This window comes from Notamacropus eugenii, chromosome 4 (assembly GCF_028372415.1).
Source record: "Notamacropus eugenii isolate mMacEug1 chromosome 4, mMacEug1.pri_v2, whole genome shotgun sequence".
Taxonomy (NCBI): Eukaryota; Metazoa; Chordata; class Mammalia; order Diprotodontia; family Macropodidae; genus Notamacropus; species Notamacropus eugenii.
In genome coordinates, this window is record NC_092875.1 from 472,964,963 (window position 1) to 472,990,574 (window position 25,612).

Below are 25,612 nucleotides of genomic sequence, written 5' to 3' on the forward strand. Positions count from 1 at the left end.
AGGAGAAGGAAAAACAGGAGGAGGAGTTTTGAAAGACAAATGATGATAAAAATGTCTGAATGATAGTTTAACTAATCTTTACAAAACAACTTTGTTGTTCAGTCGTTTCAGTTGGGCACAAAGAGGCCCGACTCTTTGTGACCCCATTTGAGGTTTTCTTGGCAGAGATACTAGAGAGGTTTGCCATTTCCTCCTCCAACTCATTTTACAGATGAGGAAACTGAGGCAAACAGGATTAAGTGACTTGTCCAGGGTCACACAGCCAGGAAATTTCTGAAGCTGGATTTGAATTAAGGAAAATGAGTCTTCCGAACTCAGGGCTCCGCATCCTAGCTGCACCACCTAGCTGCCCTTAGAGTAGCATACTTCAGGTCATATAGTTAGCTATCAGGCACAAGGAAGGCACTTTTGCCATAGGGTCGGGGATTGCAGGAGCTAAGGATTTCCGAATCTACGTGTAAGTTACTACGTTCTCAAAGAATGGCACAGACGAGAACGAGATGGATGGATTTTTTAAAAATAATAACTAGTATTTATGTAGCACTTTAAGGTTTTCAAAGCACTATATCCTCAGAACACTGAAAGAAACATATTCTGTGTTTGTGAAGAAACACAAGAAAAACACTATATTCTCAGAACAACCCTGGGAGGTTATTATCATTCCCATTTTACAGATGGGAAAGCTAAGGCAGACAGTGATCAAAGGATTAGACTGAGGTCACACAGCCAGGCAACAACTGAACTCTGATTTCCTGACTCCAAGCCCAGAACTCTACTCCCTGAGCCACCAAATGCTATAAATTGTTACAACCATAAGCCAACCTTTATATTTACGACAAGCTATTATGTTTGCAAAGGGAGAAACTGTGGGTTCAAGGGACAGCTAGGCATCACAGTATTTACAGCGCCAGCCTGGGGTCAAGAAGACCTGAGTTAAAATGTGATCTCCAACATTAGCTGTGTGACCCTGAGGAAGTCACTTAACCTTGTTTACCTCTGTTTTCTCGTCTGTCAAATGAGCTGAAGAAGGAAATGGCAAACCACTGCAGTATCTCTGCCAAGGAAAGCCCAACGGGGTCATGAAGAGTCAGAAATGACCAAAAATGACTAAACAACAAACAAGAAATGGGCCACACTCCAAGACTGACTTAAGAGGCTCCATTTACTGATATAAAAAAGAAACTCATTTATTCACACAAAAAGCCAGAACAGATAGGAACAACACTGATTTTTCTAATGGTCAGATTGCTTCACTCTTGGCATAGAGTCTCTAAAATGTTTTAAAAGGGTCTTGAACTCCATCTGCAAATTACATTAAGTACCTTTTAAAACTTAGGAGTTTCATATGCTAAATGCCAGGTTTTGAAGAAACTCTAATGGAGGGAGGGATTAGGGATGGGGAGAGAGGGCAATACAGAATGATTTACATTTTTTTTTTATACAGACGTAAGGAAACAACCTCTACCAAGGCAAGAACTCTGTAATTTCCTGTCTTAAAAAGTTACCTGGGATACTGAACTAATAACTAGTTTGACCAAGGTCATACTGCCAATAAACATAAGAAGGTAGAATCTGAACCCAGGTCTTCTTACCTGAGGCTGGGCCTCTATGTACTTCACCAGGCTAGCTCTAAATGTTCATATAATTTACTCTTTGTGGCACCACAGATAAAATTTTGTAAGGAGCTCAATTAACAAATGTGAAAATGTCTATAATTATTAATATAACAGGTTGGTTAGGACAGTCACTGGTGTTATGTTACATGCAAAAGTGTGGCCAGGACTATAATATAACCTTGGTCAGCCACCTTAAAAATGGTAGGTACACATTAATGCATTGTTGGCAGAGTTATGGACTGATTCAACCATTCTAGAGAGCAATTTAGAACCATACTCAAAGGGTTATAAAACTGTGCACACCCTTTGACCCAGCAACACCATTACTAGGTCTATATCCCAAAGAGATCAAAGAAAAGGAAGATGACACATATATACAAAAACATTTATAGCAACTCTTTTTGTGGTTGCAAAGAACTGGAAATTGAGGAGATGCCCATCATTGTGGGGGTGGATGGAATACTATTGAGCTATTAAAAAAAAAACCAATCAGGATAGTTTCAGAAAAACCTGGGAAGATTTCCATGAACTGATGCAAAGTCAAGTGAGCAAAACCAGGAGAACACTGTAGCAGTAACAGCAACATTGTATCATGATGTACAATGTACACAACTATGGAGGACTTAGCTATTCCCAGCAACACAAAGATCCAAGAAAATTCTGAAGGACTTATGATGAAAAATGCTATTCAACTCCAGAGAAAGAACCAAAGGAGTCTGAATGCAGACTGAGGCATACTTTTTAAATTTTATTGTTTTGGTAGGGGTTTGGGGGTCTGCATTTTCTCTTGCAACATGGCTAAAATGGAAATGTTTTACATGACTGCACATGTATAATCTATATCAAATTGCTTGACTTGTAAAGGAGGAGATGGGGAGAGAGGGAGAGAATTTGGAACTCAAAATTTAAAAAATGAACGTTAAAATTTTTTATTTACATGTAATTGAGAAAAAATACTAAATAAAATAAATAAAATGAATGAATGGAAAATAAATAAAAATAAAAATAGTCACAAAGGAACTGAGAAGGTAACGTCAACGGAGCAGCGTAAACAAGTCACTATGTCAATCCTACACATACACTGATCACAATTGCTTGCATGTTATCTCCCTAACTAGATGATGAACTTCTTGAGGACAGGGACTCGTTTTTGCCTTTTTTTCCATCTACAGCCCTTAGCACAGTGTCTGGCACTATATGACCACATAATAAATTTAAATACGCTTATTGACTGACTAAAAATTCACAGTCCAGTCAGTAGGCATCTGTCAAGCCTCTGCTAGAAGTCAGCTACTGTGCCAAGAGCTAGGGGCATGAAGAAGGACAAAATGGTCCCTTCTCACAGTCCAATAGGAGAGACAACACGCAAACAATTATGTACAAGCATGAAAACACTTCTTGAGGCAAAAAACTAGAAACCAAATGAATATCCGCTGACTGAGAAGTCAATCAGTCAGCAACTGTTCATTAAGCACCTGCTTTGAGCTGGGCACTGTACTATGCTAGAGGCAGGGAGACAAATACGATCATCTCTACCCATAAGGAACATGTGTTCTATCATGGGAGACAAGTACACACACACGTACATTACGCATGCGTGTATGAGATAAATGCACAGTATATGATTACAATGGTACATTAAATAAGAAGGGACAAGTGTAAGGAATTTTAAAAAATACAGGAAGATTGAAATGAACTGATACAGAATGAAACAGCACAGCCAGAACGATACTGTACACAGTGATGACAAAAATAAAAAGAAAACTAAAAATAAATCACATTATGGGCAAATGCAACAACAACAGATAATGAACCATATCTGCCTCTTCTGAGAGAGTCTACAAGGGCAGAATAGTGTGCACATCACCAGGTGTAGCCAACGTACTGGGGCTTTTTTCTTAACCTTTACTCTTTGCTACAATGCAGAGATGGGATGGGTAGATATATATTTAGAGCTGAATTCTATGTAAAAAGGAAAAGAGGGGGCAGAGCCAAGATGGCAGAGTAGAAACACACAAATACGCTAGCTCCAAACCCACAGCCCATGAAATATCCGTAGTAAAGAGCCACCAATAAATTCGGGTGCAGGAGAAGCCACATAATAGTGGAGCGGATAAGATTTCTGTTCCAGAGGGACCTGCAAACCTCTTGCAAAAGGTCCATCGCGCTGCGGACGTGGAGCCCAGCCCAGCCCTGCACCGGCCCCGGCAACGAGAGGAACAGATCCGAGCGGACTTCAGGGACGGGATCTCCAACGGCCGCGTGGTTCCCTCCACCCACAGGTGACGAGGGTCGGTGAGAAGGTCTCTTTGGTGGGTCGAAAGGGGAGAGGGGTGCCCCCATACTCAGGCCCCCTCGGAAGGCAACAGCGGAGGCGGGAGCAGACCAGGGCTCCCCAAGCAGGCAGGAGCCCGGATCCATTGTTGAAGGTCTCTGCATAAAACCCCTGAGGGAACTGAGCCCGTGAGGCGGCCCTGCCCCCACCTGAGCACCTGAACTTAATCTCACACTGAATAGCAGCCCTGCCCCCGCCCAAAGCACTGAGGCTGGGAAGCAGCATTTGATTCTCAGACCCCAAGTGCGGGCTGGGAGGATCAGGAGGTGAGGTGGGTGTGAGGAGAATATTCAGAGCTCAAGTCACTGGCTGGGAAAATGCCCAGAAAAGGGAAAAAAACCAAGACTACAGAGGGTTACTTTCTTGGTGAGCAGGTTTCTCCTCCCCTCCCTTCTGATGAGGAAGAGCGGTGCTCACCATCAGGGGAAGACACGGAAGTCAGTGCTTCTACATACCAGCCCACTCAATGGGATCAGTTCTGGGAAAAGGTCTTAAAGAGCCCAAACAATTTTCAAAATCATGATAGAGAGGTGGAGGAAAAACTGGGAAGAGTAATAAAAGGCTTGCAAGCAAAGTATGAACAACAAATCAGCACCCTGCTAAAGGAGACCCAAAAAAATGCGGAAGAAAATAACACCCTGAAAAATAGGCTAACTCAATTGGCAAAGGAGGTTCAAGAAGCCAAAGAGGAGAAGAATGCTTTCAAAAGCAGAATTAGCCAAATGGAAAAGGAGATTCAAAAGCTCACTGAAGAAAATAATTCTTTCAAAATTAGAATGGAACAGATGGAGGCTAAGGACTTTATGAGAAACCAAGAAATCACAAAACAAAACCAAAAGAATGAAAAAATGGAAGATAATGTGAAATATCTCACTCGAAAAACAACTGACCTGGAAAATAGATCCAGGAGAGACAGTTTAAAAATTATGGGCCTACCTGAAAGCCATGATCAAAAAAAGAGCCTAGACATCATCTTTCATGAAATTATCAAGGAAAACTGCCCTGATATTCTAGAACCAGAAGGCAAAATAAATATTGAAAGAATCCACCGATCACCACCTGAAAAAGATCCAAAAAGAGAAACTCCTAGGAATATTGTGGCCAAATTCCAGAATTCCCAGGTCAAGGAGAAAATATTGCAAGCAGCTAGAAAGAAACAATTCAAGTACTGTGGAAATACAATCAGGATAACACAAGACCTAGCAGCTTCTACATTAAGGGATCAAAGGGCATGGAATAGGATATTCCAGAAGTCAAAGGAATTAGGACTAAAACCAAGAATCACCTACCCAGCAAAACTGAGTATAATACTTCAGGGGAAAAAATGGTCTTTCAATGAAACAGAGGACTTTCAAGCATTCTTGATGAAAAGACCAGAGCTGAAAAGAAAATTTGACTTTCAAACACAAGAATGAAGAGAAGCATGAAAAGGTAAACAGCAAAGAGAAGTCATAAGGGACTTATAAAAGTTGAACTGTTTACATTCCTACATGGAAAGACAATATTAGTAACTCTTGAAACTATTCAGTATCTGGGTACTTGGTGGGAGTACACACACACACATGCACACGCACACACTCATAGAGACAGAGTGCGCAGAATGAATTGAATAGGATGGGATCATATCTTAAAAAAAAAAAAATGAAATCAACCAGTGAGAGAGAAATATATGGGAGGAGAAAGGGAGAAATGGAATGGGGCAAATTATCTCTCATAAAAGAGGCAAGCAAAAGATTTTTTTTTTAGTTTGGGGAAAAAGAGGGGAGGTGAGAGAAAAACATGAAGCTTACTCTCATCACATTCCACTAAAGGAAGGAATAAAATGCACACTCATTTTGGTATGAAAACCTATCTTACAATACAGGAAGGTGGGGGACAAGGGGATAAACAGGGTGGGGGGGACGATGGAAGGGAGGGCATGGGGAGGAGGGTACAATTTGAGGTCGACACTCACAGGGAGGGACAGGATCAAAAGAGCAAATAGAAGTAATTGGAAACAGGATAGGATGGAGGGAAATATAGTTAGTCTTACATAACACGACTATTATGGAAGTCATTTGCAAAACTACACAGATTTGGCCGATATTGAATTGCTTGCCTTCCAAAGGGAGGGGGAGGGGAGGGAGGGAGGAAAAGAAGTTGCAACTCAAAGTTTTAGGAATAACTGTCAAGTACTGTTCTTGCCGCTAGGAAATAAGAAATACAGGTAAAGGGGTATAGAAAGTTATTTGGCCCAATAGAACAGAGGAGAGGATGGAGACAAGGGCAGAGAGGAATGATGGAGAAGAGAGCGGAGTGGAGATGGGGGCAATTAGAATGCTCGGTGTTTTGGGGTGGGGGGAGGGGACAAGGGGGGAGAAAATTTGGAGCCCAAAAATTCTGTGAAAATGAATGTTAAAAGTGAAATTTAAAAAAAAATTAAAATAAATAAAGAGGAAAAGAAAATGTACCAATAAAAGCTTTTTTTAAAAATTATCTCCTTTCCCTCTGTTCCCCCATTTTATAGAAGAAGAACTAATGTGGGGAAGGGAAAAGAAGAGGCAAGAATGATATGCCCAAGGTCACACAATCAGCTTGTTAGTAGCAGAGATGGTCCTGGAACCCAAATCATGTCTTACAGGAGGCAAATTCTGAGTGCTGTCTCTGCTAAAGACAGTATGTTATATTTGTACTGACAGGTCTCTAACAAAAAGCAATAGTGACTGAATCTGCTCATTGTCATTTGTCTGACAGAGGGATATTTCTCAGGCTCGTTGGTTTGTAATGCAGAGGTAGAAGCAAGATAACCAAGTCGAGCATTTTCCTGTGCTCCCTTTTGCCTACAATCTATTTCCTGAAATGAGCACATGATCAGGCAGCATGTCAAGGAGTGCAGAGATCCAGCCTCAGACCCAGGTCAAGTCCTGCCTCTAACACATACTTTTGGCTGTGAAACCCTAGAGAAATCATTGGAATTTTTCAGTACCATAGGTATTGTTGATAGAGGGACTTTTCTTCCTGGGAATTCATTCCATCCATGAAATCATAGGTCTAGTCTCACTCCTTCCCTGGGGGCCTCCCACAGACACAGACACAGACACGCAGAGACGATACTCACTCACACACACAGACATACAGACACACAGACACACACATACACACACACACACACGCATAAAAGGATTTGTTCAAAGAGACCTCCCCCAACTGAAATGAGAACTATAGGAATTCCCCATTTGCAGGCAAGAGATTGGGCTTTAAATCCAACTTATTTCTGGATGCCCAAATCCTCATTAAGTATCCTTTTCTCATGATGTCAGCACTGGCCAGGCCCCCAATGGGTAGAGGAGAAAGAAGTCAGAGGGCCAGGGAATCAATAGGGAAAAAAAATGGAACAACACACAAAGTCTCCCAAAATATTCCCTACAAACACACCTGTCCTCCACCGCTTCCGCCTCTTCCTTCCACAAAATGTGAGCATGACACGAAGAAGTGGAATGCATTTCACGGTTTTCTGTACATAATGGTTTCAACATTTGCTTGTTTGGAAGCTGAGTCTCCAACGCAAACAGTGTTTCTATGGCTGTAAAGAAAATCTGCCTGAAACAGACTGAGAGAACTAGAAGAAATGAATCTCTCGTCCTACAATTTGCCAAATTGAGCAGTTCTAATCACCTTGGATTTCAATCACACTAATAATTCCACCCCAGGTGGCTTAAATTGTCAATTAACAGTAAAAATCACCCTAGAAAGAACTGCAGCCTTAGCTTCTCCTGACAGCCTCTTATCTAAGTGCAAGTGAAACGGATTATTTTGGAAAATTGCTATTAAAAATACATGCTCACTTTATAAAGATCAGGATCATTATCTTGTAACATTCCAGAAACTTTTCAAACACCCCATTTTACTGCCTGCTCCTCAACATTCCTGGCTCAAGCCTTCCAGTGAGAATTCCTGACATAAGCACTAGTGGCCTATGGATTGCACGTTAGCCCTCTGTGATTTACAGAGGGTCAGAACCTGTCTTATTGGGATAGGGATGAATATCAGAATTTTTGCACGTGTGTTGTGTGTTCCGTCATGTCTAATTCTCATTTGGGGTTTTTTTGGCAAAGAGCAGTTTGCCATTTCCTTCTCTAGCTCACTTGACAGATGAGGAAACTAAAGGAATCAAGGTTAAGTAACTTGCCAGGGTCACACAGCTAGGAAGTGTCTGAGGGCACATCTGATCTCTTAAAGGTGAGTCTTCTTGACTCTAGGTCCAGTACTCTATCCACTGCACGACCTTCCTGTTGTGATGAATACCAACTTTTGAATACCAATAATTAAATCAATGTTTGCATATGCTCTAATACCCTCTCTGGCCATTAACCACTTGTGTCCCCCAAGGCCCTGTCTTGGACTCTCTTCTCCCTCTATATGATTTCACTTCATCTCATCAGCTCCCATGGCAGTTCTCCCCAAATCCTCCCCCCTTCCTAACTTTCCTATGACTTGAGAAGGCACCACTATCCTGCCAGTCATCCAGGTTCACCCTAGGTATCCTCATTTACTCTCCACTCCCACCTACCATATCCAGGTGCCAAGTCCTGTCATTTCTACGTTGGTACCATATCTCATATAATCCCCCTATTCACTTCTCACACTGCCATCCCCTGCCACTTGGACCAGCTGTCATCATTACTCAACTGGACTAAGGCAATAGTTTTCTGCTTGCTGTCCCTGCCTCAAGTCTCTCCCCAATCCAGTCTACCCTCCACTCACCGACTAAAGCAATCTCCCTGAAACGCAGGTCTGACCATGTCATCTCTCATTCAATAAACTCCACTGGTTCCCTGTTATCTGTAGAGTCAAATATCAAATGCATTATTTGGCTTTCAAAGCCCTTCTTAACCTGGTCCTCCTCTGCCTTTCCAGTCTTACAGATGGCATGTACTCTACCATTCAGTGTCACTGGCTGTCTGCCCCTCGTGCCTGGAATTCTCTCTCTCCTCATCTCAGTCTCCGAGCTTCCCTAAACTCCTTCAAGTTTCAGCTCAAAGTCTTTCCTGCCCCTGGCCTGTTACTGGTGGCTTCCCTCTGTGGATTACCTTCAATTTGCCTGGATACATCTTATTTGTACGTAGTTGTTTACATGGTACGTTCCCCATTAGACTGAGCTCCTTGCAGAGACTAGTTTTTTTATTTTTCTTTTCCCTTTCTTTGTATCTCCAGCATTTAGCACAGGGAATGGCACTTAATAATAGCTGTGAAGTTCACACCCCTTTTCTGTACAAAGACATGGAGAGCTTGTTATTCTGCACTGGTGACTGGATTCTCTACACTCAACAAGTCAAGAATCCATTAGAGTATAGAAAGTGACTTTGGCCCTTCTTTTATTAGAACTGTATAGTTCCCTAAGTTCAGCAAACCACAAAGATTTCAACCTCTAGTTCATTTGAGATTATATCTAAATTCCAGCCAATCAGAAACAAAAAGCCTCATTAAAATGTCAATAAATATGTTTCTGATGATTATTCATATCACAGTTCAAAGTGTATATATACTGGCTGCACCTAATAAGTAAGAGAAGTAGACTAAGTCAGTATAAAAGGACCTTATTCCCTCCCCGTTCTCTGCCATTTTATGCATCTGTCTTTTTGAATCATGTTCCCTCTTTAATCGATTGAAGCTATACACACAGAAGACACAAAGGCTACACAAAAGAAATGAGAAGATGCCTCACCATGTGCTAATTAATTGCACAGCTAAATCCGAATAGTGTCTACTCACACGGAGGAGGTGGTATGATATAGTAGACACACAAGGAGACCTGAGTTCAAATTTTTGCGCTGATTCTTATGACCTGTGTGACCATGAGAAAATCACTCAGTCACAACGCGTCTCCATTTCCTTGCCTCTAAAATCGGGATAACAATAGGAGCAGTACATAACTCTTATGGTTGTTATGAGGTTCTAATAAGATCCTGTATATAAAGTACTTTGTACACTTTTTAAAAGGACATATACATGTGCACATAAATATGGATATATAGAAACATCATTAATTTATGTATAGCCAGGTAGAATTATCTTCCTTTTCTTCCAAGAACATGCCAAGACATTTCAACATCTGAAAGAGGAAAAAAATAATTGTTTCCTTCTTCAGGAACAACTATCTTTTGCTATCATGCCTTGACCATTGCGATTGAAATCTATTTTAATAAGGAACCTCTAAATGTTCCACTCTGTCTTCATTCACTTTATTGAACGCTGCATCCTGCCTTCTGGATGAAGATGATTTTCTATCAGATAGACCTACCTGTGGAGAAGATGAACACTGTGTTATTCCAAAGCCCATACTTCCTTAGGGCTCGTGTGACATTTCCCACAGCCTCATCCATAAGGGTCACCATTCCAGCGTAATGACGCCTCTTCTTGTCTTGGATAAAGTCATATAGCTGTAGGTATTCCTCAGGGACCTGAAGGGGCTCATGGACAGACTGTAGGGCGAGGTAGAGAAACAGAGGCTGGAAAAGAATTATACCAGTCAGTTAAGACAGCAGCTGAGTGGGAAATGTCACAGAGTAAGCAGACCTGAATTTATCAACTAATTAGAGTAACCGTTGCCATCTCTCCACCTTCTCCTCTCCCCAACCCCAACCTTCATTCCCAATCAGACTGTTCTCCCATACTACTCTAAGGATCAGAATTAGGTATCTACCTTGGGAGCAGGAATTTGGCTTTCTCTACTACCATATCATATGAGAAAATGAATATATGAATTGTAATAGTTTGCATCAAATGTTCAATCAATTTGATTTCTGAGCAGTGAGAAATAAATTAATAAGCTGACTCCACTTAACACAAATCTTGGTGGTGTTCTAAATCAGATGTGCTTTCTTCATCTTCCTTTCTCCTCACCTTCTAACTTAGCCTGTCACCATATTCATTTTGCTCCAATAAAGTCTTTTTTCTGTTGGGCTAATAAAAGTCTTTTAGGCAAAGACTTCAAAGTCTGAAAGATTTCAAAGTCTGAACATCATTCTTCCACTGGAGAAAATCAGGCACTTAGACTACACAGAAAATTAGTGTCAGAAACATAAGGTGACTTGGGAGTTCAGCTCACTGGTTCATTGTCGGTCAATCATTTTTTCTGGAGTGTTTGACTCTAAGTGACCCCATTTGGGGTTTTCTTGGCAAAGATACTGGAGCGGTTTGCCACTTCCTTCTCCAGCTCATTTGACAGATGAGAAAGCTGAGGCAAACAGGGTTAAGTGACTCTCCCAGAATCACATAGCTAGTATGTGTCTAAAGCTGGATCTGAATTCAGGAAGATGAGTTTTTCTGACTCTAGGACTCCATCCACTGTGCCACTTAGCTACCCACTGGATGACTACCACTACCCTATAGTTCTTCCTCAGCGTTTATATAAATATGTATAAATTATTCACATTGAAACAAATAAAGCTTTCCCCTCAATATCATCTGTATTAGGATCAATATCTACCATGGTTCCCCACTCACTAACATAGGTTAAGGTAAAGGAAACAAAGCCAATACTTGGGGGAAGGGGAGGGAAAGACAAGACTCAAGTTGTGTCTCCCTTGACATACCTTTGGTGGTCTCTGGTAGAGCTGATGTGGGTTTCTAGTTTAATAGAGTGAAAGGAAGCCTGATGCACATGGTGTTGGGGTCCCTATAACCTGGTGGCTGCCTCTAGACCCCATGAATCATCACACCCTGGCCTTCTGAACAGACACTTTTCAACATTAAGATGAAGACAGTATAGTCAATCAACATGCCCCTGCATCCTTGTGGATTATACTTGCTATGTCAAGGATATGTAAAACTCCTTTTCGTAACTATCCAATGACTTACCTCCTTTTGTCCCAACACTGAATCAGAATGAACTAATGCCATCGTCAGACTTGTCCCTAACACTATCGGACACACATGAAAACTTCTCTGTGCCATCCTTTCTTCCTCTCTCTCCACTGATCCCTCTCATTTCATCTAAGAGAGGGTGGGAGGTAGGGAGAGAGGAAGAGAGAGAGAGACAGAGACAGAGACAGAGAGAGAAAGAGAGTGAGAGGGGGAGAGAGAAAGACAGAGAGAGAAAGAGAGTGAGAGAGAAAGAGAGTGAGAGAGGGAGAGGGAGAGAGAGGAAGAGGGAGAGAGGGAGAGAGAGAGAGACAGAGAGACAGAGACACAGAGAGCAAAAGAGAGACAGAGACAGAGAGAGAGACAGAGAGAGAGGGAGAGAGAGAGGGAGAGAGAGACAGAGGCAGAGAGAGAGAGGGAGAGGGAGAGAAAAAGAGGAAGGGAGAGAGGGGGAGAGAGAGAGAGAAAGAGAGAGAGAGACAGAGAGAGAGAGATGGAGACAGAGAGAGAGAAACAGAGAGAGAGGGAGAGAAACAGAGAGGGAGAGGGAGAGAAAGAGAGGAAGGGAGAGAGAGGGAGAGAGACAAAGAGATAGAGAAACAGAGTGAGAGAGAGAGAGACAGAGTGAGAGAGAGAGAGAGAGAGAGAGAGAGAGAGAAAGAGAGAGAGAGAGAAAAAGAGAGAGGAAGAGAGAGAGGGAGAGAGAGAGAGAGAGAAAGACAGAGACAGAGAGACAAAGACAGAGACAGAGAAAATCCTTCTACCCAGCAATTTCTTCTAGTCTTAGAGAGATATTTGATGCATTGAAGGATGAAGCTGGGGGCAGAGCCAAGATGGTAGAGTAACAGTATGGACTTTCTACACCACTCCTACCAAGACCAGCCAAAGACCTGTTAAAAATGGCTCTAAACAAATTCTGGAGCTGCAGAACCCACAGAATGACAGAGTGAAGCAAATCTGCAGCCCAAGACAGCCTGAAAGGTTCCCGGGAAGTATCTATCCAGGCATGCAGGGAGCAGAGCATAGTCCAGTGTGGGCCACGAGTGCACAGAGGGGACCTGAGCAAGTCTTGGAAAGACTAAATCTCTCATACCTGTGGTGGTTTCCAGACTTCATGACCCCAAAACCCTGAAGATAAATTGGAAGGTCATTGGGAAAAGCATGTGGGACCAGTGCTAGAGTGGGGTGGTCCAGCCCCAGGGGGAAGGGAGCAGAGGAACTTGAAGCAGCCACAGAGGCAGCTGCAGTCACTATTTCTGGAGTTCTAGGCCCACAGATTATGGGGGGATTGAGTGGTTGACAGTAACCCCCCCCCACTCCCAATGGAAGCAGAAATCTGCCTTGACAAAGAGCTCAAAAGCCAAGTAAATGGCTGGGGAAATGAGCAAAAACCAGAAAAAGAATCAGACTATAGAATCCTCCTTTGGTGACAAGGAAGACCAAAGCATGCAAACAGCAGAAAACAAAGTCAAAGCTCCTCCATCCAAAACCTCCAAGAAAAATATGAATTGGTCTCAGGCCATGGAAGAGCTCACAAAGGAGTTTGAAAATCAACTAAGAGAAGGAGAGCAAAAAGTGGGAAGAGAAATGAGACAGATGCAAGAAAATCAAGAAAAATGAGTCAACTGCTTGCTAAGGAGACCCCAAAAAATGCTGAAGAAAATAACACTTTAAAAAATAGACTAACCCAAATGACACAATAGATCCAAAAAGCCAATGAGGAGAAGAAGGCCCTAAAAAGTAAAACTGGTCAGATGGAAAAGGAGATCCAACAGCTCACTGAAGAAAATAATTCCTTAAAGATTAGAATGGAGCAGATGGAAGCTGATGACTTTATGAAAAATCAAGAAATTATAAAACAAAAGCAAAGAAATGAAAAAATAGCAGACAATGTGAAATATTTCACTGGAAAAACAACTGACCTAGAAAATAGATCCAGGAGAGATAATTTTAAAATTATGGGACTACCCAAAAGCCATGATCAAAAAAAGAGCTTAAACATCATCTTTCAAGAAATTATCAAGGAAAACTGCCCTGATATTCTAGAACCAGAGGGTAAAATAAATATTGAAAGAATCCACCAATCATCTTCTGAAAGAGATCCCAAAAGGAAAACTCCTAGGAATATTGTAGCCAAATTCCAGAGTTCCCAGGTCAAGGAGAAAATACCACAAGCAGCCAGAAAGAAACAATTCAAGGATTGTGGAAATACAATCAGGATAACACAAGATATAGCAGCCTCTACATTAAGGAACTGAAGGGCTTAGAATATGATATTCTAGTAGTCAAAGGAGCTAGAATTAAAACCAAGAATTGCCTACCCAGCAAAACTGAGTATAATACTTCAGGGAAAAAAATAGTCATTCAATGAAACAGAGGACTTTCAAGCATTCTTGATGAAAAGACCAGAGCTGAATAGAAAATTTGACTTTCAAACACAAGAATCAAGAGAAGCATGAAAAGGTAAACAGGAAAGACAAATCATAAGGGACTTTCTAAAGTTGAACTGTATACATTCCTACATGGAAAGATCATATTTGTAACTCTTGAGACTTTTCTCTGTATTTGGGTAGTTGGAGGGATTATATACATATAGACAGAGAGCACAGGGTGAGTTGAATAGGAAGGGATGATATCTAAAAAAATAAAATTAAGGGGTGAGAGAGGAATGTATTGGGAGGAGAAAGGGAGAAATGGAATGGGGTAAATTGTCTCCATAAAAGAGGCAAGTAAAAGCTTTTTCAATGGAGGGGAAAAGGGGGGAAGTGAGAGGGAAAAAGTGAAGCTTACTCTCATCACATTTGGCTTAAGGAAGGAATAACATGCACACTCAATTGGTATGAAAATCTATCTTACACTACAGAAAAGTAGGGGACCCAAAGGGCATAAGTGGGGTGTGTGGGGATGACAGAAGGGAGGGCAAATGGGAGATTAGAAGTAAGCACTTTGGGGAGGGACAAGGTCAAAAGAGAGAATAGAATAAATGGAGAATAGGATGGAGGGAAATATAACTAATCTTTCACAAGATGACTTTTAAGAAAGTCTTTTGCATAGCTACACAGGTATGACATATATTGAATTGTTTGCCTTCTCAGTGGGGATGGGTGGGGAAGGAGGAAGGGAGAGAAGCTGGAACTCAAAGTTTTAAAAACAAGTGTTAAAAATTGTTTTTACATGCAACTGGGAAATAAGAAATACATGTAATGGGGTACAGAAATCTATCTTGTCCTACAAGAAAATAGATGGGGATAAGGGAAGGGAAGGGGGGAGGAAAGAGATGGGGAGAAAATTTGAAACTCAAAATCTTGTGGAAATGAATGTTGAAAACTAAAAATTAAAAAATTAAAAAAAAAATAAAGATGAAGCAACTTCTCCAGAATAACACAGTTTACAGGCAAGACACCTTCTGTCCTACCTTCTATCATAAGCCTTTCTCAATTCTTAGCATCTTCCCTCTGTTATTTCCTATTCTGTATACAGTTTGCTGGTACATATTTGTTTGTTGTCTCCCCCATTGGAGTGTGAGCTCCTTGAGGGCAGGAAGTGTCTTTTTTTTCTTTCTTTGTATCCCTAGCACTTTGCACAGTACCTGGCATATAGTAGGTGCTTAATATATGCTGGCTGATTGACTGGCTAATTGACTAATCATGAAGAAGTTCAAGGGAGAGACACGGGATTCCTTCCTTGAGGGGAATTTCACCAACATAGCTTATGTTCTGACACACCATGTGTTTAAAGGGCCTAAGAAGCCTCACTCCCAGAGTTCTAGAGCCCTTGTTGTGATTACCTCTGTCTATGCTCTCCCAGATCCATATGGCTTCCCTTTTTCTAGCTGCCTGTATCTTCTCCCTATCATGTCAGGATCTAAGTCCCTCTTCATATCTGTTTCCTGGACTCTGTGACTATTAAAGGTTGTCTAGCAGCACAACCTGTCATTCTTTTTCCTATCATGGTGCTTCCTTTCTGATTCACAAAAGGACTAATTTATACTTCATAAAGGAATCACCCAATGTGGTCTCACTTTTGCAGTTAGTTTAATATTCTTCTGTACTCAGATCTGAGAAAAAAATCAACTCCCTTATATGTAAGATGGAAATAATAAAAATGGTTCCATTACATATTGCACAGAATTGTTGTGAAAAAAGCACTGTGTAAACCTTAAATAATGAATAATATTTATATAGCCCTTTAAAGTTTATAGGCATGATCTCACCAAGTCTCGCAATACACTAGGAAAGTAGTTATTGCAGATATTATCACACCATTTTACAGAAAAATAAATGAGTTCAGAGAAGCTACATGACCTGTCTGTGGCCATATTGCTAATGAATGGACAACACAATGCAATAGTAAAATCTCATGACTTGAAGTCAGAGAACAGGGTTAATTTTTTTTTTTTAAAAGACTCAGTCTACCTCTCTCTCCCAGGCTGGAAGAACAGCTGCCATTCACAGGTCTGATCCCACTGTTGATGAGCACAGAAAATTTGACCTGCTCTATTTCTGACCTGACCCAGTTTGTATCCCTTTACACAGCTGTTTCTCCCCTCTCTGATTTGGGGGAACACCATATTGGTGCCAGACACTGCAGACACTGGGTTACAATGCAGTAGTCCATCATAAGTGGTGAAAGCCTGCAAAGAATGGTGCAGGAGAGAATGGTGCAGTGTCAGAGGAGAGAAGGGGATATATTTAAGAGATGGAGCAAAGGTAAAATTGAGGGGCCTTGGCAACAGCTTGGCTATGGGGGGAAGGGAGGGTTAAGAGATAGCAAGAAGTCCAGGATGATGCCTAGGTTGTAAGCATGAGGGACTGGAAGGATAGTGCTGCCCTCTACAGTAATAAGGAAGGTACAGGGAGGGAGTTTAGGGGGAAAGATAACGAATTCTGCTTTGGACATGTTGAGTTTAAGAGGTCTAGAGGAGAGGTACCACATCACAGCTATCAGGATGGCTAACATAACAAAACAGGAAAATGATAAATGTTAGAGAAGATGTGGGAAAACTGGAACACAAGTGCATTGTTGGCGGAGTTGTAAATTGATCCGAGAGAACAATTCAGAACTATGCTCAAAGGGCTATAAAAATGTGCATAGCCTTTGACCCAGCAATACCACTTCTAGGTCTGTATCCCCAAGAGATCATAAAAAAGGGATAAGGACCCCCATGTACAAAAACATTTATAGCAGCTCTTTTTGTGGTGGCCAAGAATTAGACACTGAAGGGATGTCCATCAATTGGGGAAAACCTGAACAAGTTGTGATGTATGAATGTAAGGGAATACTATCGTTCAATAAGAAATGATGAGCAGGTGGATTTCAGAAAAACCTGGAAAGACTGATATGAACTGATGCTGAGTGAAGTGAGCAGAACCAGGAGGATCTTGTATAGCAACACTGTAACAGTAACATTGTGCAATAACTGATTTTGACAGATTTAGCTCTTCTCAGCAAGGCAAGGATCTAAGACAATGCCCAAAGACTCATGATAGAAAAAGCCATCCACATCCAGAGAAAGAACTGTGGAGTCTGAATGCACATGGAAGCAGACTATTTGCTCTCCTTTTCTTTTGTTGTTTTGTTTTGTTTCTTCTTTCTCGTGGTTCCTCCCATTAGTTCTAGTTCTTTATATCATGACTAATGTGAAAATATGTTCAATATGAATGTATAAGCAGAGTCTATATCAGTTTGCATGCTGTCTTGGGGAGGGGGGAAAAGAGGGAGGGGGAGAAAATTTAAAACTCAAAATCTTATGGAAGTGAATATTGAAAACTAAAAATTAATTAATTAATTATATTTTTGAAAAGATGTCTAGAGAACATCCAGTTGGAGATGTCTGAAAGACAAACGGAGATGTGAGACTGGGCAAGTCTTCCTGGAACACATTTCCCTCATCCATAAAATGAAGTCAGCCTGGATGACTCTAGATCTAACTTTTTATTCCTACATCATATATTTCTATTACCACATTATCAACACATCTAATGAAAAATTGCAACAATATGCTTGCTGAGGACCTTGGAACAAAATAAAGATAGTTAAAAGACTTGTTTGGGCATTGTCTATAATACAAAACCAGTATTTTAAATAACTTAAAAGTCACAAAAGTTACCCTGCACACAGTATAGCCTCATTCATTTTTATTTTGTTCATCTCAGAATCTATGAAAATTTGCTCTCTCGGTCAGACTGAGGCATTTCTCCTATGAAAGAAATTTTACTTTTGTACCATCTTTGAAAAAAAATAAAGGCCTAGCATAACAAATTCATAATGTTAAAAAAGATTATAAAGGAAATTCTAAGCCTATTTAAGAGAATAAACTATTTTTAACTATTTGTATTGCTTTTCTAATCACACTTTTACAGAGACAGTTGTTTATTACATGTGTGTAGGAACAAATACAGAGACACGCATGCATACATACACATGAAAGTAATAAAAGTAGGTTTCTTCTTAAATATTCTACAGTTCATAATGTTCATTTGTTTACAGTGACCTTCCCCTAAAGTTGTTCTGAAAGAGCAAACCTTCCACATTACTGCATGTGGATCCTTGGGCAGCCAATCAATCAATCAATCAAATGATAAATATGTATTAAGTGCCCCCTGTGTTCCAAACACCACCCTAGGTGCTGGAAATAAAATATAAGGAAAGAAACAATTGCTGCTCACAAGGAACTTATCTTGTAATAGGGGAAACAAGCACATGTAAAAGTAATGCAGCATAAACATAAAGTGAAGAAATACAGATCTATACAGAGTAGCTAAATGTAGTTTTGGAGAGAGAGTACTAAGAGTTGGGAGAATGAGGAAAGGTTTGTTATAGAAGATGGTACTTGAGCTCAATGACTTTGTGCAACGTGCCTCACTTAAATCCAATTCACACACGAGTCAAGACATCACCCTGTGATGTCACTGGTCCTCTTTGAAAACAAAGGACAAAGAACAACTATAACAAAGGAAGAGAGGAAGTCTATGAGATAGAAGAAAGGAGGGGGTGCATTCCAGGCACACGGGATGGCCAAAGCAAAGGCACAAAGTGAAGAGATGGGCTACTTCTCGTGAGGAACACAGAAGGTCGTTCTGGTTGGAGCAAATGGTGGTGGAGGGAAAATGATATCCAGTGACACTGGAAAGATAATTAAGGGCCGGATGGTGTAGGGCTTAAAAAGCTAAACAGAAAAATTCATATTTTCCCTTTTACATAAAAAGTAGTCACTGGGGTTGGTTGACTCGGGGAATAACATGGTCAGATCTGTATTTAGGGAAAATTACCTTGACAGCACTGTGTAATATAGTCTAAAGTGCAATTTGAGGCAAGCCACTTGAGGCAAATTATTTGGCCCCTCTAGGCTTTGCTTCTGAAAGTCTAAAATGAAGGGGCTTGGCTCAGATGACCAGTAAAGTCCCTTCTAACTCTAAATTGGTGATTCCATGACCCAAGATGGTATAATAATAACAGGAATAAAAACGAGGATTTATGTAGTTCCCACTGCGTACCAAGTGCTCTGCCAAGCACTTAACAATTTGTTGTCTCATTTGACCCTGACAACAACCCTGGGAGACAGGTGCTATTACTACACTTTTTTTTACAGTCAAGGCAGACAGAGGTTAAGTGATTTACTCAGGGTCATATAGCTAATAAGTGTCTGAGGTCAGATTTGAACTCAGATCTTCCAGACTTCAGGCCCAGTGCTCTATTCACTGCACCACCTAGCTTGGTATCTCATTATTTGAAAAGAAAAAATGAGCTCTTTCCCACAAGATAGCATCAAAGGGTAAAAAAGAAAATCATCCTTCTCTAGACAAAAAAAACATCATTAAAGGGTAACCCCAAAGAAGATGATCCAAATGCCCCACACCTTTCAGTGACTCAATGTACTTTAATTTAATAGGCAGATCAACTTCACACACTCTCAGGAGAGTGGCCCTAGGAGGAGCAAGCTTGATCACTATGTCATCAAGCTCCCCATGACCAGTTTGTGACTTAAGACCAAGGACAACTGCAACACGGCATGAATCATGGATGTCAAGGCCAAGAAGCATCAAATCAAACAGGTCTTAAAGAAGATGTATGACATTGCTGTGGCCATGATCAAGAGAGAAGAAGGCCTATGTCTGACCTGCTCTGGATTATAGTACTTTGGCTGCAAATCTTCTAACCCATGTCTAGTTACCTTGTAACATATGTAATAAACAGTTTTCTAGGAAGCAGAGAAGGAAGGAAGGAAGGAAGGAAGGAAGGAAGGAAGGAAGGAAGGAAGGAAGGAAGGAAGGAAGGAAGGAAGGAAGGAAGGAAGGAAGGAAGGGAGGGAGGGAGGGAGGGAGGGAGGGAGGGAGGGAGGAAGGAAAGAAGGAAGGAAGGAAGGAAGGAAGGAAGGAAGGAAGAGATGGAGAAAGAGGAAGGGAGGGAGGAAAAGAAGAAGGGTGGGAGGAAAGCAGGCAGGGAAAAATGCAAAGACTGACGGAGGAAGGGAGGCAAGAAGAAAGGGAGAGAAGTGAGGGGGGAAAGGAAAGAGAGAGAAATGAAAAGGAAAGAAAAGAAGAAAGAATGTACCTTCTGAGCCGGCTGGTTAGCAATAAGGTCCACAGCCCTTTGCGTAAATACATTTGTTGAATACACATTTTCATATCCTTCTGCAACATCTTCTCCATCTCTAAAATCAAGAGCGCACCGGGTGACATTCAAGGCGTCAATGTGTACACAGCGTTCATGGGAGTAGTAATCTTCACTACCTAGGAGATACCCTACAATGAGAACGGAAGATGGAGGCAGTCAGCGCGGCATAAGACATGATATAAATGAATGTTTCAGCATTTAATCTCCTAATGTGATTGATTACCTATGACAAGGCTAATCAGATGACAAGGCTAATCAGAGCAAGAATCTTGAACATCTCTATATTTGATACTGTAAAGCATAAAAATTTCATTTGTGGTGCCAGTCTAACCTATGACCCCAGAAAGATCTGGAAAACAGTAGCTCAGCTGTTTTATAAGGCAAGTGGGTGATATCAGTGAAATACATAAAAACCGCTCAGAGATCACATGAAGTAAAGGGAATGATGCCTTGGACTTCTAAAGTTAGAACGGAGATGAGGAAACAGCTGTGGTGGCCATGATCTGGACATCTGGCTTTATTTGGAGAGGACTCGTGAGATGGTTTTGTTTCTGACAGCCTCAGACTGCGATACTGGCTTCCCAGGAGCAGCTGAGTCATCCCTAGTCAGATGCTGACACCAGCTGGTGAAAGACACAAATCTTTCCTAATAAAGCCAAAGGGCCACTATATGGAATCTCATAAAACCAACTCAAAAGCTTTGTCTAAATTAGACTTTTCATATATTTAAATCCCTCCAAGGAGTCAGATATCAACTGCCTGCCTGCCCCATGTAAGGAGCTAAGAGATGAGAAGAGAAATGGGTACCCTCTATCAATATTTCTGAAAATGTACATTACTCTTAAAACATTAAGACAAACAACCTTGTTCTTTATTACAGGCGCCATCGACAGACAGATCATGGCAAACCTCCCTGAAGATAAGGGAATAAGCCTTCTCCCCAGTTCCAAATGCCCACCTTCTATACAGTAAGAACTTCCCACCTTATCTGCCCCTTAACTCTGTTATCTACAAAACAAGGGGATGGATGAGATGTCCTCTTAGGTGCTTTCCAACTCAGCATCTCCACTCCTACTTTTCCAACAGCTCCCCATCCTCCACGAATCATCAAACAAGGGGCCCCTCGTATTAACAAATGCTTTGTTCTCTGGCTAAATGGTTTTTGTGTTCAGCAACCTCAGAGGGGCATAATGAGGAAAATTAATTTTTTTAAAGTTAAAATAAAGAAAAAAAGAAACTGTACATAGTTCTCAAATTATTGTGGTTAAAAAAATAAAATCATTCCTTTGTATGTAAAAGCACTAGAAACCTGAAGCATTTGCTTTTTAACTACTTTGATTTGCATTAATGGAAGTAAAGTTCTTATAAAAATCATATTGCTTTTGTTGGGGGTGGATCAAGTGTTAGTAGACTTAGGGGGGGCAGGATGAGGGCACAGGGAGGAGTGTTCTATTTCTGTGCTGTACCAGTGATTTATTATGTGACCTTGCGGAACTCACTTCAGCCTGTCTACCTGTAAGCTGCAGACAACAGGTTTATCATCTGGGGGAATCTATCCAGATGAGAGGTCTGGTACAAAGATGTTATATATGTGCCAAATATTAATACTGAAAAGATCTAATAAATAAGAGGACACCAGAGAAATGACAGCTATTTGTTCACACATTTCTTTGCGGCGCTCCATTAATTTACAAATAGCTTAACCGCCAAACTGATTTCAAGTAATAAAGTCATGATTATTATTATGAGAATGCAGAGCTTTTTATCTTTACAGTGATTTACAAACATGAATTTATATTCTGAAAGCCCTCAGCCCCTAAAAGTGTGCTAGCACCTGTGCCTTTTTGGGAAACATAAAAAATGTTTTTGAACAATTCAGTCCCTGACTTTAAAAAAAACAACCTAACAGTCAAAACACAATAATAATGCTAGCCATATAGCAGGAATATTTGGAGTATTACGGAAACACCGCAGAGGAAGAAATGGAAATCTGATTTGTGCTCCCTAACAATAAGGTATTAAAAAAATATTTTCAAAAAATTTTTTTCAAAAACTTTAAGATTTTAAAGAAACTCAAGATTTTAATATCAATTTACTATTATACAACTATGGAATCCTGAGAAATGTTTTTAAATGCATGAAAGAAAATACCAAAGATTACAGAGGATATTAATTATACTGATATACAATAAACAAAGGAGTTTTTTTTTAATTTAATGGATCTTAGGTGAAGAACTCCTGATCTAGACCAACCCCTTCATTTCTCAGATGAGGAAATTGATACCCAAAACAGGAGAAACCCACTTGTTCATGATTACTGAGGCAGTAAGTGCCAAAGTCACGATGCAAACTTAGGTCTTCTGTCTAAATCCAATGTTCTTTTCACTTACTTAAATTGCCTGCCAAAAAGGATTGTCTTTGTAAACATGCCTGCCCTTCATGGGAAATTTTTGGGTATCTCTCCCTCCACCTTACCCAGAGAAAAAAATTCTATTTACTATGAAAGCAAAAGAATAACCAGATGGGGAGAAGTGTGCCAGGGGAAAAAAAACTTAAGATCACTGGCCCACATGATGACCAGCCATGATTCCAGAAGACCCATGATGAAACATGCCACCTACTTCCTAACAGAGAGATGCGGGACCCAGGGTAGAGAATGAGGCAGACATTTCTGAATAAGCCAATGCAGGAATCTGTTTATGGAGATAACATAATAAAGACTGATTCACTTGGCATTGACATTTCCAGTTATTTCATCTGATTAGAGTTGAGTGTGTTTTATTACAGAGCTAGGGTTGGACCAAACGGTAAAGAACCATGTGGATTTCTATTACCAAAGAACGTATCGAATCCTCTGCGTGTTGGAAGACATTCTTTCCGGAACATGCCCAGGTGCCACTTTCCAACCATGTGGGTGACATATCCAGCCTCCTGGAGAAGTTCAGGCAGCAGTTTTTCATCAAGGGGTATGCAGCTAGGTTGACAGGGCCAAATTATTTGATGTTGTAAACCTGTATGGATCTTAAAAGAACAAACGTAGGATTAGGAATTAGTGAAGTTGTAAATCTGGCACATGAGAGTGTGCAGTATCTGTGCTGCACCATTAATACAACACTAGACTTGGACTCCTGTTCTTGTGCCTGCAGTGGCTTAAGCAATACACTTCTGAAATGGAGCTCGCTGGCCTGATCAGACAAGAAAATGCACGTAGTCCAGAGAAAGAACGATGGAGTCTGAATGCAGATACTATTTTCTCTCTCTTTTTATCTTTCTTGTGGTTTTTTTCCTTGTCTTCTGATTCTTGCTTCACCAACCTGACCAATGTGGAAATACGCTTAATATGAATGGACAAGTATAGCCTATATCAGATTGTACGCCATCTTGGAGAGAGGGGAGGGAGGGAGGGGAAAAGATTTAGAACTCAAAATCTTATCAAATGAAAAATAAGAGTAAATAAATAAAAGAAAATGTTTAAAAAAAGAAAATGCATGTGGGAATGTTCTGCAAAAGCAAAAATGAAACAATACTTGTCCTAAAGGATGTCTTATTGTCACGGTAGTGGTTGGGGGGCAGGGAGGGGGTTTAGGGCAGGAATGATAGAGATGTAGAAGAAAAGAACAAGAAGAGCATTCATGGAATTTTTTTAAACAGAAGAGAGGACTGGGAAATGGCTAAAACACATCATGGTACAAGAAAGCAGTGGAGTCCTACTGCACTGTGAGAAAGGGGACGGCGCTCAGAGAAACTTGGAAAGACTTGCATGAACTGATGCAGAGGCAGCAGAACCAGGAGAATAACTTCTACAATAACTGTGAAGGTTGGAAGTTCAATTCCGTGTGGACGGTCTTGGGCGGGTAAAGGTGGGAGCTTCTAAATCTTAGAGTTCTTACGAGGCCCCCCAGGAAAACAGCAGGGAATCGAGAAGGTCAGACCCTAGCTCGGGTATTTCCGCCTCTTCCCGGGAGATATGTGATGGGTGCAGCCTCCCTGCTCTTGAGGCTGTCCCGGATTGGACACACCTGTTGTCTCCTAACAGGCTCGATATTGATATGTAAACTACGCGACAGAGGGCTTAAGTAGGTCCAGGAAAGCCCGAAAAAGCCTCTTGGGCAGAGGGCCACGTGTGAGCTTACTAGGCTCCCCATTTTCCTCTCTCTTCTCTCCCCTCCCCCTCTCTCCTCACTTATACTTCTACTTCCAATCTCTTATTGTAAGATCTTTGCCTCCTTGGGAGATCCTTCTCTCTCTCCCTCCTAAGGAAGAATCCCCTGCACTTGTAACCAGACCCTGAAATAAAGCTCAACCCTTGTTCGACTCTGGAACGTCCTTTCTCTCATATGCGCACCCGGCATGGCCAGCCGAAGACCTCGGGAGGTGAGGTAAGAAAGACTCGGGTAGCCCACAGGCCTCTAGGTCTGGCAAATAACATTATAAAAATAAACTTCAAAAGACTTAAGAACTCTGACCAACACAATGACCACCAGTGATCCCAGAAGATCCATGATGAAACACGATGCTCATCTCCTAAGAGAGAGAAGTTGGATCAGAGTACAGAATGAGACAGACATTTCTGGGCATGACCAATACAGGACGATGCATCTTTGTTACATGGTTTTTGTTTTTCCCCAAAATCAAATGCGATAATATTTATAAAGCACTTAGCAGTGCCTGGCACATAGTAGGCACCTAAGAAAATGCTTATTCTCTTCCCTCCTCTTTCCCAATGATGGAAGGGGGAGGGAGAATATCGATTTTTGTTCATTGAAAAGAAATTTTTAATTAAGAAGAGAGAAGGAACAGTGACAAGCAGAACAATATGAGAATTACCAAGTTAAATTTAATGTATATTTCAAAAAATGAAAAATGTTGGGACTGGAAGCTCAATTCCGTGTGGACGGTCTCGGGCAGGTAAAAGTGGGACTTCTAAATCTTAGAGTCTTACGAGGCCCTCCATGAACAGCGGGGGTTCGAGAAGGTCAGACCGAGCTAGCTCGGCTAGCTCGGGTATTTCCGCCTCTCCCCCGGAGATACCTGATGGGTGGAAGTCTCCCTGCCCTCGAGGTCGTCCCGGATTGGAGCACGCCTAGTTACCTAACAGCATGGTATTGAGATGCAAACTGTGTGGCTGAAGATTAAGTAGGATTGAGGAAGCCAGAAAGCTCTCTCTTAGCACGTGTGGAGCCAAAGAGGAAAGTAGGGCTCC

The 25,612-nt window shown here is 41.2% G+C and overlaps 1 protein-coding gene across 1 annotated transcript in view; it reads right to left on the reverse strand.

Moving 5' to 3' along the window:
• Positions 1-25,612, reverse strand: part of ARSB (arylsulfatase B) — a 260,017-nt gene that overhangs the window by 205,185 nt on the left and 29,220 nt on the right. Inside the window, exons 2-4 of the mRNA XM_072606420.1 lie at positions 23,244-23,430; positions 20,347-20,537; positions 10,232-10,439 (exon numbers count right to left, since the gene is read on the reverse strand). Of these exons, the coding sequence (XP_072462521.1) occupies positions 10,232-10,439; positions 20,347-20,537; positions 23,244-23,430 (586 nt within the window). The remainder of the gene's footprint in view (positions 1-10,231; positions 10,440-20,346; positions 20,538-23,243; positions 23,431-25,612) is intronic.